The sequence below is a fragment of the Peromyscus leucopus genome, chromosome 5 (assembly GCF_004664715.2).
Source record: "Peromyscus leucopus breed LL Stock chromosome 5, UCI_PerLeu_2.1, whole genome shotgun sequence".
Classification (NCBI taxonomy): domain Eukaryota; kingdom Metazoa; phylum Chordata; class Mammalia; order Rodentia; family Cricetidae; genus Peromyscus; species Peromyscus leucopus.
This window is the reverse complement of record NC_051067.1, coordinates 108,246,699-108,260,724: the sequence shown is the minus strand read 5'-3', so window position 1 is coordinate 108,260,724 and position 14,026 is coordinate 108,246,699. Positions and strand designations below refer to the sequence as shown.

General features: G+C 44.0%; 1 protein-coding gene across 4 annotated transcripts; it reads right to left on the bottom strand.

The window, feature by feature from the left end:
* Window positions 1-1,357: 1,357 nt before the first annotated feature.
* Zfp90 (ZFP90 zinc finger protein) lies at window positions 1,358-12,560 on the bottom strand. Of its 4 annotated transcripts, none has more exons than XM_028857737.2 (5): window positions 12,354-12,555; window positions 12,071-12,137; window positions 6,512-6,638; window positions 6,089-6,184; window positions 1,358-3,178 (listed from the first exon to the last, which is right to left on the bottom strand). In XM_028857737.2, exons 2-5 carry the CDS (start codon window positions 12,101-12,103, stop codon window positions 1,533-1,535), a joined length of 1,902 nt encoding a protein of 633 aa, XP_028713570.1. In that variant the 5' UTR covers window positions 12,104-12,137; window positions 12,354-12,555; the 3' UTR covers window positions 1,358-1,532. The 4 variants fall into 4 exon arrangements, with proteins under 4 accessions (XP_028713570.1, XP_028713572.1, XP_028713573.1 ...); XM_028857739.2 differs by having other exon boundaries at window positions 12,373-12,555; XM_028857740.2 differs by having other exon boundaries at window positions 12,400-12,555.
* Window positions 12,561-14,026: the final 1,466 nt, after the last annotated feature.

The window sequence follows — 14,026 nt, the reverse complement described above, 5'->3', positions numbered from 1 at the left end:
CAAATACTCTCCCCTGCTGCCCACATGGTAATTAAGTAACATGCTCTAGCTATTTTCATAGGGTCATGCTGCCACTAATCCAGCTGTATGATAGGAGTGTGCCACCTTATGTAAATTAGGTGATAACCCAGCTTGTCCCCATCCTTTATATCTCCCCTCCCTCTGGAGTAAAGTTGAGCTGTCTCACTGAAGTCGTGTTCCGGAAGGCTGTTTCTGCCGTGTTCACGGACCATCCAAAGCCCTGTCACCACTTCTACCCATTTGTTCTTGTGGACTGGTGTCCAGTGGACCTCGAGGAAAAAGGGAACCCCACAAATGTTCAGTTATTCCAAATTCATCTGCACTGTTGTTAAATGAACCAAAAAAAAAAAAAAAGGTTTTGGAAATTCCCTTAGGGTAGCTAATTAGAAATACCAAGGAAGCATATCTCATGGTTTGCTAATAGAAGAGAAACAGAGCTAACATGGTTTTTGAAATGGCAGTATACTTTCTTTGCACACAAAAAGGACCAAAACATGCTGTTTCTGTAAACAGAGTCAAAGAGAAAGTTTATGGCTGTGGGTAATTAGGTTTATACTTCTCTATAGTAAATTAACTTGGCAAAAAGAGAAAAAAGGAAGAGACAGGGACAGTGAGAGGGGTGGGGTGGGGAGGTAGTGGAGAGGAAGGCTTGATGTCATACTTTTTCAAGCAGTGCCATGGAAAGCACAATGAAAGGACACACGAGCTGTAGGGTAAGAGCTGAGAAGGGTGTGCACGTGACCAGTCCATTTTCAGTTAAAAGATTTCTGCTAATTTTTGCTTTGTAAGTGGCCTTACATTTGTGGCAAATTTGCATATTCTTTGTTGCCTATTATGTCTTAAGGCACTCCAAATGTCCAACCCATGGAGTTGACAAAACGTTTGGATATCTATTTTAAAATTTTTACTTTAAAGCCCTCTGAATTTCAAAATGCCCTTTCCATAGCAATGGTATGAGGCACAGGACCAGGAAACCAGCACTTTCCACTCCTCTTTGCTATTACAAGTCATATCCTACTGTGCAACCAAGTTCAGCTTTCATTCCTCTCCCTCTGTACAGTGAAGTGGTTGGGATAGCTGTTTTACTTCGAGTGGTGAATTCTTGGAAACAAACTGATTTTCAAGCTTCACGTAAGGGTTTCAGTCATGTGAAACTGTAAAGTAATATTTAAAATGAGTTTGGCCATACTATGAGTTTCCTTTAAGGTTGTAAACAGTAGAATTTACATACCAAGCTGTCAAAACTTGGTGATTTCAGACACACATAATCAAAAGCCTTAGCAAGATCGTATTATTTCTAAATGGTTACATATGTAGTTTTACAAGAAGCCTGTAATCAAATACGAAAGAGTGGCTTTTATTTTTTTTTTAAAAAAAAATCTAATGGCACATTTTTCTCCATATGCAGCATACAAAATCATAATTATATTCTCAAACTTTCAGAATCCTGATACTGGATTGGAACAGTATTTTAGACAAAGCTTCCTATCCATTCCATAATTTTAGGTTTCCTATGGTTTATTTCGTGTATGAATTCTCTGGTGTTTAGTAAGAGCTGTGCTCCTACTGAAGTTTTTCCCACATTCCTTACAAGCATAGGGTTTTTCTCCCGTATGAATTCTCTGATGATCATGCAGGTTGGTTTTCTTCCTAAAGGCACGCCCACATTCATTACATTCATAGGGTTTCTCTCCAGTATGAGTTCTTTCATGCTGAATAAGGGATGAACTTTGACTGAAGGCTTTTCCACAGTCAATACATTCATATGGTTTCTCTCCAGTGTGGGTTCTCTCATGTTGGGTAAGTGACGAGCGTCGACTGAAGGCTTCTCCACATTCGTTACATTCATAGGGTTTTTCTCCAGTATGAATTCTATGATGCTCTATAAAACTTGTACTTCTTTTAAAAGCTTTTCCACATACATTACACAGATAGGGTTTTTCTCGAGGATGAGATACAGACTGCTGACTAAAGGCCTGTTCAGAGTCATAGGAATTCTCTCCAGCATGGATCCTCTGATGGTCAGTGAAGTCTGTAATGTGACTGAAGTCTTCCCCACAGTCATGACAATGGTATGATTTCACCTCAGTAAGTGCACTTTCACCCTGAAGAAGAGCTGTGTCAGGCTGGAAAGCCATGCTGAAGTTAGTCATTTGGTAGGGCTTGCCTCTTTTGTGAATCCTCATATGCTTATAAAGGGACGGGCTCTGACCAAAAGCCCTCCCACATATGCTACATTCAAAAGGCTTCTCTCCAGTATGAGTCCGCTCGTGCTGGACAAGGGAAGAACACCTACTGAAGGCCTTCCCACATTCCTTACATTGGAAGGGTTTCTCTCCGCTATGTGTGACCTCATGCTGAGTGAGGGATGTGCCGTGTCTGAATGCCCTCCCGCAGAGATTACATCGATAGGGCTTCTCTCCAGTGTGGATTCTCTGGTGCTGAACGAGAGAGGAGCTTCGCTGGAAGGCTTTCCCACAGAGACTGCACTGGTAGGGCTTCTCTCCTGTGTGTGCGTTTTCGTGCTGACCCAGGGATGAGCTGTGCCTGAAGGCCTTCCCACACACATTACACTCAAAGGGCTTCTCCCCAGTGTGAATTCTCTGATGTTCAGTAAGCTGTGTTTTCCAGAGGAAGGTTTTCCCACAATCAGTACATTCATGATGTTTCCTTCCAGAATAAACTCCTTGGTCTGTACCATTGGGATAAGCATCATCTTTATGAATTTTTTCATGTTTATTAAGTGATGATCTGTGAATAAATGCTTTCCTACATTTATCACATTTATAAGGCTTCTTTTTTGCAAGGATACTACTCCGAGAACCTAATTCTGAGTTATATTCCAAGTTATTTCCAAGTGTTTCACATTCAGCGGTACTTACACTTGAAGGAATGTCTAGTTGTGAAACCAAGTCTGTGCTCAATCTAGAGTCTTCATCAAATTTATTTTGCTCAAAAATTTTCCCTAGAGTGGTTATTTTTTTCTGGGAAGATGCCTCTGGCCCCAAATGTCTCCGCCAACTTTCCTGGTGTCTCTGGATACTGTCATCCCAGATATCTCCTAATGTGGCATATGACAGAATATTTGTACTGTGGGATACGTCAAATTTGCCCCGCTGAAGACTCGATGACTTGGTGTCAGGCTTGGTCTTCCAGTCTAAAAGAAATATAAAGTGGAAAAGTTCCCAATTCCTTCCAGTTCAAACAAAATGCTACAGTACAGAGGAGAAAAATGAGATAGAAATTATGCATGACTATTTTGGAATTGATCCTTTGGTCTGTGCAGAAGTCTTAAACTGCAGGAAAGAAAGAGAGGTGCCAGTGACTATTTCAAATCCAGAGTGTCTGTCACATCCAGAGAATGAGGAAAGCCCATGTAAGTGGGGTGAGTTTGACAGGAAACAAAATAATAAAGGAGCCTAAGTGTGTGAGGTTCAGATACAAGCAAAATAGAACCATATTCTATCTTGCAAGTTTCCTTGTTTCCTGTCCACTTTATGGGATATAACAAAACAAAACAAAAAACCCAACTTTTCTATTACATCAGTTTTATAATTACTTTAAAATTGATCTCATCATTTTTTTTCTTTTTTCTTTTTTTTTTTTTTTTTGGTTTTTCGAGACAGGGTTTCTCTGTGTAGCTTTGCGCCTTTCCTCGGACTCACTTGGTAGCCCAGGCTGGCCTCGAACTCACAGATATCCACCTGGCTCTGCCTCCCGAGTGCTGGGATTAAAGGCGTGCGCCACCACCGCCCAGCTTTTTTTTTTTTTTTTGGTTGATCTCATCATTTCTTTACAGTTACCTATTAGACAGCAAGCTTCTAAATACTGCAGAGAAAATCTTTGGCCAAGGATCTACTGAAAAGATTCTTTGACATACTTGGGGGCCACACACTATACTAAAAATGGAGAAAAGGTAATGTTTTGGAAAACAGTTATTTTGCCATTACAACTAGGAGTAAGTAGCTCCAGTCTATCCAAGCTCTGATTCTGTAGCAATCATCTCTCTTTTGTGTGTGTGTTTTTAATGTGTGTGATGTATGTATGTATTTTTGAAATAACATTTACTACCAGGTAAGCCTTTAACCCCAGCACTTGGGAGGCAGAGGCAGGAGGATCTTTGTGAGTTTGAGGCCAGCCTTGTCTACACAGCAAGTTCCAATAAAATAAAATAGAGTTGCATTTATTCTCTCTCTCTCTCTCTCTCTCTCTCTCTCTCTCTCTCTCTTCTCTCTCTCTCTCTCTGTGTGTGTGTGTGTGTGTGTGTGTGTGTGTGTGTGTGTGTGTGTGTGCATCAGAGAGTACATGTGTAGTGGTCAGAGGAAAAGCTGAAGGAGTAAACTCTCTCCTCCCACTATGTGGGTCTCAGGGATCAACCCCAAGTGATCAGACTTGGCAGCAAGTATCTAACTTGCTGAGCTATCTCACTGGCCTGTTTAGTGTTTGAGACAGGGCTCTCATTGAACCTGGAGCTCGCTGATTTAGCCAGATTTAAAGAATAAGGAAAGGTGCAAAGCTACACAGAGAAACCCTGTCTCGAAAAACCAAAAAAAAAAAAAAAAGAAAGAAAGAAAATAATTAATAGGTTGATTAATTTAAAAAATTGAACTCTGGGCTCAGGATATAGTTCAGTGATAAAGCACTTTTTAAGAAGAACTTGTGCAAAGCCCTGGATTTTATTTTCAATATTTCAAAGGCAAAAAAAAATTTAAAAATTAATAAGAAAAGAAACTGAACTCTAGTTAATGATATGCATACTTATGTTTCCAACTTCCTTAAAAATGCATCAAAAAGGTAATTCTTACATGGATAGATGAAGAGATATGTGATAAAGCAAGTATCACGCTATTAACAATGATTGTCTTGGTGGCAGCTTTATGATAATTACTATACAGTTTTTCTATTTTTCCACATCTTTAAATTTTTTATAATAAAATGTTGGGAGAGGAAACAAAATTAAAGAAGTCCAATTCCCAAATTTCTATGCTTGCCACAAGAATCAATCCTAAACTCATAATGGCAGCCATATACAGTACATGTGTACATGTGTACATATGTATTATTAAAATCTCAGCACTTAGGAGCCAGAGGGTGGCGAGTTTGAGGCCTGGGCTGCACAATAGGACACTTGCTCACAAACAAAAAACAAGAAGCAAAACTCCAAGGGCAGAGAATGCTCTGTATTCTTTTTAGAATTCTTCTCAGTGGGACATTTAATAAGGGTTTAGATTTTGTTTTATTAGTAAAGACCTAGAACAGATCTTTTTCCAAATAGTGTGCACCAAGTATAGATTTACTAAGGAGTGGACGGTTACAGAACACAGTGCACACAGTTAGACAGAAGTTCCATCACAAGCTGAGCTCCCTCTCGAGTTAAAAATGAAAAGATCGTCTCTGGCTTCTGGACACCTTGCTTCTTCAAAACTCTAACATGCTTCTTCCTTTGTTTGTTTGTTTGTTTTTTCAAAATAGGGTTTCTCAAACTGCCCTGGCTGTCCCGGAACTCGATTTGTAGACCAGGGCGGGCTTAGACTCCTACCTGCCTCTGTCTCCCGAGTGCTGAGATTAAAGGCATGCACCACCACTGTCTGGTTAATATGCTTCTTTTTAAATAATGAAGGCAGCGTTGAGTCCTATGGAATGCATGCTTAGAACAGTGTTGTGAGGCTAGGACCAAGATTCATCTTATACTAACCTCTGTTTTTTGGTTTTGCTTTGTTTTGCGACAGAATCTCACTATGTAGCCATGACTGGCCTGGGACTCACAGAGATCCACCTACCTCTGCTTTCTGGATGCTGGCATTAAAGGGATGTGGTAGGGCTGACTTCTCTCTTAAGAGATAGTATAAAGCTGAGTGTTGTGGTATGTGCCTGTAATTGCAGCACTTCAGTATCTTTTCCCCAAAGACTTACCGCCAGCAGGAATACCTGACTGGAGAAGAGAGACATGCAGAACGTCACTCAGAAGGGTTTCAGCTTCCTCTGCAGGTCGGACAGCTCCCGTGCCCGTTAGAAGCTGTGCCACTGTCTACACTGATTTCCATGAGCAGAACTTTTACTCATTTACCTGGACAGAAAGGTCTTTGGATTTCTCTCTCTGATATCCATGGCTCTTCTCCTTGTTCTAATTTGAAGATCACCTCTGGCTTGGACACTTGACACCCTGTTCATGGGTAAATACACAAGATTTGGGTGTTCGAGCAAGAAGACAAAAAACCTTCCTATAAGTCAATACTAGTCTTGATCCTCAGGAACTCTGAAGAGAAGGAAAGGCATAGCTTAAGGAGTTATGCTAGCAAACTCCCCTTTCCTAGGTCTTTAAAATGATCTTTCAGGCTCAAACCCCTGGAAAGCTGCCTCCCCAAAGCACAGGCACCAAGCCCTGGACTTCTTCTCAGTTACCTAGGCTGCTGCGTGCACCAAACCTTAGCCATCGAAGAAGGAAAATTCGGCAACATGTGAGCCAGCGGGGGAAGTCGTCCCTCCTTACCGAGAGAAACCAGGTGGCTGTAGTTCTCCAGCATCACATCCCGGTATAAGATCCTCTGCGCAGGGTCCACGTGGTGCCATTCTTCCTGGGTGAAGTCCACAGCCACGTCTTTGAACGTCACTGACTCCTGTGGGATCACAATCCCGCTCAAGTAGGAATCAACTCCATGAATGCTCCTCTCAGAGTCTGGGGACTGACCTTGGGATCATGTGTTTGCTGCTCAAAGGGGAAATGGTTGGTTTTACAGGCTGATTTTAAAGCATCTAGTCTGTCTAACAGGGAAGTCAAAGGGGACACTGACCCCACAATCCTGCATATACTATTCTGTCTCTCTTTTCCTCTCCCACCTCTTCTTTCTCTAGGGTCTCATGTAGCCTGGGCTGCCTCAAATTCAACAGGTGGCTGAGGCTGGCCCTGAATTCCTGATGCTTCTGCCTTTGCCTCCCGTGGGCTAGGACTGCAGGCCTACACTGCCCTGCTCAGCTCACAACTTGCATTTTCATCCATCTATCTTGCTGCTTTCCTTCCAAACCAAACCCTTTACAGTTGCTCATTCCGCACTGCTTTCTTTCCTTGCTTTGTTACAAATTCAAACATGGAGATACAGGAGTGAAAAAAAAAAAAAACAAAAAAACAACAGCCTTTACCCTCCTAGTCCTCTTTATCCCCCACACAATCATTCTCAACAGTTGGTGTGTATACTTAGAAGTCTTCTGTCCATGTTTTACACATACACTACAGGCATGCTTTATGAAACATCACACATATTGCTCTACAAATTGCTTTAATTTACTAACTTTTAAAAAATATTTGTTTATTTATGTGTGTGTATCTGAGGGTATGTATGTAGGAGCCCATGGAAGTCAGGAGAGGGCATCAAAGCCCCTGGAATGTGTTACAGGCAGTTGTGAGCAGCAGCCTTGTGGGTTTTGGAAACTGAACCTGGGTCTTCTGCAAGAGCAGGAAGTGCTCTTAACTGATGAACCGTTTTTCCAGGCCCTACGCATTTACTAATTTTGAGACAATCTCGTGTATCCCAGGCTGATCTCAAACTCACTATGTGGTCAAGGTTGAACCTCCAACTCTTCTGTTTCTACTTCCCAAAAGTAGGACTACAGGCATGCACCACTACATCTGGTTTCTGTGGTGCTGGAATGGAAGCCAGGGCTTGGTGCATGCTAGGTAAGCATTCTACCAACTGAATCCATCTCCAGCTCTACAATTAGATTTTTACATAGACTTTCTTAGAGATCATCCCACATATAATTGTACCTTATTGTTCCCAACTATTTCAGAACCCCCACAGCACATCTGTATCTCAAGGTACCCACTGCCTGAAACCAACAGCATCCCACTGTACTATAAATTCAAGCACCCTCCCCCAAACACTACTCTGCAGGCTAAAGCTACACCCAATCTTGCCGGTTCTTGAGGATATCAAGCTTGTATAATAACCATAAGATAGATGATAGCCTTCAAAGCCTCAGTATTATAACAAGGCTGAATACCTCATTAATAATCTAAAGATACTGATTATAAATAGAAGTGATAATATTCTGGATATACTGGGTTAAATCATAGGCATGACTAAGATTAAAGTTCACCTTAATTTTACATCATGGCTAAATGACAACATGTTTCTTTTGGATGATTCTAAGAGACATGTACATCCTTGTGCTCACAGATAAACACTAGGGGAACCAGGAATGTTAAATACTCAGGGCTGATGCTGGGCAGTAGTGACACATACCTTTAATTCCTGAACTTGGGAGGCAGAGGCAGGTGGATCTCTGAGTTCGAGGCCAGCCTGGTCTACAGAATGAGTTCCAAGACAGCCAGGGCTACACAGAGAAACCCTTTCTCCAAAAACAAAAAACATACAGGGCTGTCTCTTCCAAAGGAGAGATGTATAACTTTCTTTCCACCCAAGAGACTGAGAGCAGATGTGGTCAATAGCTTGGTGAATGGATCCTCCCCCAGGACTTTATCAGGGCTTGTTTCTCTCAGTCAATCTAAAGCTTGCTGTCTCCCCCAGACACATCCTGAACCTGTTTCCTCAGTTAATCTATAGGACCTATCTTTATGGAAGTTGTCACTTGTACTTTACAAAGAGTTTTGATGTAGTCATGTCTTCAGCTTTGTTATGTACACAGGTTTGAGTTAATTATCACCAAGAAATTTTTCACCAATTTGTGCTGTGCTTACATATGCCTAAAATAAGCTACTCAGGGTCAGACTCTTGAAGTCTGAACCAACACCAGCTACTGTGTTAGTATTCTGACCTGCCCCTTAGAGACCTGCTCAGCACCCTGAAGTAAGTCCCCTTTAAAAAAGGAAACTCCCCCTTCCCCCCATTCCCATGAGGTGCGCCCCCTCGCCCCCTCTTCTCTCACTCCCTCTTTCCTCATCTTTCTCTTTCTCTTATAATAAACTCATTTCCATGTGGATGCAGTGCCCAGGGGGTGGTGGTGGTGGTGGTGGTGACTGTCCAGGTGCCGCAGCCCACCCCGAATCTACCCAGCATGTTTCCCTCACTCGCGGGGCCACTGGCCCGGCCAGCCAGGGCCCCTGTGCGCAGTATCATTACATACTGAGTTGCACTGAACGGAACTGCCCTTTTCTGCCTCTTATGAATCAACAGTCTGCTGGCCAGCTGCCGTGTTTGCAAAGACAGATGATGATTTTCTACATCAATTTAATCTCTATTTCCTACTGTTCTCTCTAGGCTACTGAATCACCTACTCGCAAACTTTGCCTCCTATCACATGCCTCGTGTTTCTGTCACATGGACTCCTTGCCCTTTAACTTGACTCTCTTGTGTCTCTTTGCTTTGTACATCCTTACCATAATGCACTGCCTGCCCCCAGATCTACAGAAAAGACTCCTAGCCATCATTCTAGAACTTGCTCAATGTTCCTTTCCAAGTTCATTATCCACAGGCCTTCCCAGACCATATTCAGTTTATGAAGTGATGCTAACCCAGGGTTTCATGCATGCATTCTACCAACTGAGCTATATTTTTGAACCCTATAAACTGATTTTATAATGTCTTTATAAAAAGACATTATTAGAATTTTTTAAAGATTTATTTATCATGTACACAGTGTTCTGTCTGCATGTACGCCTGCATGCCACAAGAGGGTAACAGATCTCATTATAGATGATTGTGAGCCAGCATGTGGTGGCTGGGAATCGAACCCAGGTCCTCTGGAAGAGCAGCCAGTGCTCTTAACCTCTGAGCCATCTCTCCAGCCCCCATTATTAGCATTTTTAATCTAGCCTGAACTTGATTATATGATATATATATATAGCAACTACAATTTATAGTTTACTGTTAATTTTAGAATTATTTTATTTGGCTGGGCACACCTTTAATCCCAGCACTTGGGAGGCAGAGGCAGGTGAAACTCTGTGAGTTTGAGACCAGCCTGGTCTACAGAGCTAGTTCTAGGACAACCAAAGCTACACAAAGAAACTCTGTCTCAAAGACAAACAAACAAACAAACAAAAAACCTGAGAGGATGACAGGGTTGCACCCGTCATAGAGAGGGGACAGCAGGCCCATGGACAAACTATTCTAAGAACCCACCAGAGGATGCGCTGCCCCTCCGCCCCTAGAGCCAGAGAATTAGGAGCTGCACAAAAACAAATTCCAGACATTTCCTGCCATAACCTAAGGATATGATATAACATAACTGGCATAATAAACAAAGCACCAGATATGTCCTGGGGGGGTGTTTTCTGCTGTTATAGATTGTATACCATCGCTGTCAGAGGGAGTGACTTTCTTGCAGATAAAAACTGGATGTCTAACTATCAGTGGAAATGGGTCTACTGGAAAAAAAATAGATACAATAACATAGATTGCTAGAGGATATGGCGATTTCCTTGCAGCTGCAACTCTCCAATCAGTCCAAACCAAGCGTCTCTAACCTGAATTAAGCACCAATTCTGAGCTTGTAACTATAGAGCTGGAATTCTCCCAGATCCCCTCCCTAACCATTGTAAAAACCCTGCTCGGTTGCTACTCAGGGTCTCCTTGCCCAGCTGCTGCATCAGATAGACAGAGAGACCCAGGTTAACTCGTAACAATAAAAAGACTCTTCGCTTTTGCATCAGATTAGGTCTTTTGGTGGTCTTTGGGGGACTCTGAGTATAACAAAAACAACGAAACAAAAAAATTATTATGTGTCTGTGTGTGGGTATTATGAAGAACTTTCCTAACGAAGATAGCTCAATAAAGGCCCATATTCTATTCCCCCAAACCTTCCCCTTTGCAACAATTATCCAATCTTTTCAGACTATGAAATCAAACTTCAATTAATGGGATGAGTTGCAGTCGGCACCTATGTAAGGAATGAGACAGAAGCCATCTTGGCAAATTGTGCTTGGTAGCTTTGTTTGGGATTGAGAGCATCATTTCTAGAAAATACACTGCCTTGCCAAGCTTCTTTCACCTTGTGTGATCCTCTGTTCCTCAGTTCCTTAAGTTGCGATTTTTCTGTCCCCGCCCCCATTTCTAATAGTATGGTCACATGAATGTAGGTACCCAAGCCAGAGACATCCCACCTCTTTGGAACCAGATTACAGGATGGTTGTGAGCTCCCTGGCATGGGTGTTGGGAACTGATCTGTTCTCTGCAACAGCAATGTGTGCTTTTACAGTATGTGCTCATAACTGGTGAGCCATCTTTCCAGCCTATCTTTATTTTCTCCGGAGGTGCTGGGAACTGAACCTAGGACCTCACATCTGCTAGGCAAGTGATCTCAGCTATATACCTAGTTCTTACCCTTAATTCTAAAAAGAATGCAAATCAGTCTGGTTTTGTTTGTTTGTTTGTTTGTTTTTTGTTTTTCAAGACAGGGTTTCTCTATATAAGAGCACTGGCTGTCCTGGAACTCACTCTTTAGACCAGGCTGGCCTTGAACTCACAGAGATCTGCCTGCCTCTGCTTCCCGAGTGCTGGGATGAAGGGCCCGAGCCATCATGCCCAGCACAAATCAGCCTCTTGTTAATTAACCTGAAGCTTGAAAGGTGGGCACTATTATACATCTGTTAAAGAAAAAAAGAAAGACAAGCAATAGGGGCAAGAAGACCTCGGAGCTAGTCGGTCCAGATTTGGCTGTGATGGCAGTCTCAAGACTCAGCACATCCAACCCTCACCGGCCTCTTCCTCTCACCAGGGCTTGTCTGCCCCCTACTGTCTCTTTTATGGCCAGAGTTTGGGAAGCAAGGACGTCACTTTCTACCTACTCTTTTCATTCCTCACTTAAGAGTTCAAAGACCCCGCACAGCAATAAAGGCTCAGTGTCCACAGTCCCAATACAGTCAATTCCTCACAAGATCGCACTCCCCTGATCCCCTCTAGTTAACCAAACAGCTCCATCCTTTCAGGAATCCCGCTCCAGTCAGGTCTGGGCACTCTGAGAGGTGTTTTCTCTAGACCAGGAGACTCCAAGCCATCAAAACTAAGGATTTCTAGAACAATAACTGTCCGGTACACGCCCCCGGGGTCTCGCAGGGTGCGATGCTCCGGGCGGCGGAGAGGGCTGGGCTCACCTGGGGCGTGGCCGTCGGAGGCCTCGGGGCCATTCCTGCCTCAGGGTGTGCTGGCTACGGTCCGGGGCTGAGGAGAGAGGACAGGATCCACTCACTCGGCTACCCCGCGGCCCCACCCCTCCAGCCCTGCAGCCACTTCAGCCCAAACGGCGAGGAGGAGCCCGCCTCCGCCTGCTGCTCCCCCAAGGCCAAATGAAAGGCCCCGCCGCCTCCGGCCAGTCCCTCCGGCCACGCCCAGTCCGCCCGCAGGATGATGGGCGAGGCCCGAAGGACGGCCTCCTACCCACGGCACCCGGAATCACCGCCTCCGGGGCTTCGGGATCCGCGACCTCGGGTCCGCCCCTCTAGCGCCCGCTGCAGTCTCTGTTCTCGGCCGTGCTGTTCTGCCGTTAAGGGCCAGCTTCGCACACCGGCCTCCGCCACAACAGGGCTGGACAATGGCCACAGCGGCGGGCGCAGAACCTCAAGTGCGCCTGCGCGCACGGAGCCTCGTGCCCGCCCAGGAACTACAATTCCTAGCTTATCCCTGCGCGCTCTCCCTGCAGAGGTGCCCTGCTCCCTAGTGGGCGCTGTCGTAAGAGCACAAGAAAGCCGGCAGTGTAGGTCCGAAGTGTTCGTTTTGGGTGAGTGTGTGTGCTTGTGCGTGTGTGTGTCTGTTGACTCTTTTCTGGAGCTGCTAGAATTTTGCCTCATCCATCTTTCTCCCAGATCATCCCCCTTCTTTTTTCCTTTCTTGTTTTTGGAGACAGGGTTTCTCTGTGCAGCCCTGGCTGTCCTGGAACTCACAGAGATCCGCCGCCTCTGCCTCTGGAGTGCTGGGATTAAAGGCGTGCGCCACCAATCCCGGCCCGCACTTCTTTTTTTCAAATATCTTGACTGAGGTATAATTTACAGACCATAACATCATAAAGATGAGCTCTTTATTGTAAGGCACACACCTATAATCAATCCTCTAGCACCCAAGTGGCTGGAGGATCCAGAGTTCAAGGGCATTCTCAACTGTGGTTCGACGCCAGCCTGAGCTACAACAGACTCAGTCTTACAAGGCCAAAATAAAGAAATAACTAACGCATGAATGAAGTGTACAATTCAACAAATTTTAGTACATGTAGAGAATTACACAACCATCAGTCTAGTCTCCTATTTGAACATTTTTATCAGCCACAAAAGAAAAACTGTGCACATTAATAACCATTCCCTAGTCCTACCACCACCACCTCTCAATCCTGGGTAACCTCTGACCTGTGTTATCTCTGTAACCATTCTGCCTCTTCTGGTTGATAAGTCTTAGGCCTCCCTGAATGAAGGCCTCTCCATCAATCCAAATTGAACTGAATCAGACTGAAATGGAAAAGTCCAGGTTTAATGGGTAAAGCGCTCCCGAGTGATTCCCAGCCCCTCAGAGAGGAGACACGGACAAGAGACCGGAAGAACCACGTGTCTGTTTCCGTTATATGCTTATAAGCGTATACTGTGGGAGTGTTCTTGCTCCTCTCTGGGGGAGGAGCTGTGTTTGGCGGGCTTTGAAGGGGCAGGTTTAGGGAAAGAGGTAAGGGAGGTAAGTGGAGGTGGATCTTCCACCAGAACATTCCCGACTCTTTGGGTATAGGGATGCCAGGGTGCCAGGGGTTGAGGTGGCGCTTCCACTCAAACACTGATATTTCATGTGAATGGGATCAGGCAACACGGAGTTTTATGATTGGCTTCTTTCAATTATCAAAGTGGTTTTGAGTTCATTCACATTATAGAACTTATCCATATTTCATTCTTATTTTATGCTGAATGGGAGATTTGACTGAGCATACCATATCCATTCATCAGTTGGTGGCATTTGAGTTGTTTACATTGTGGGGTTTTATGTTTTTATCTTAAAAGCAACATTACTGTGGGTGTGTACTTACTTTTATGGGGTGCTGTTTCATTGCTCTTGGGTAGATACTGAGAAGTACAATTATG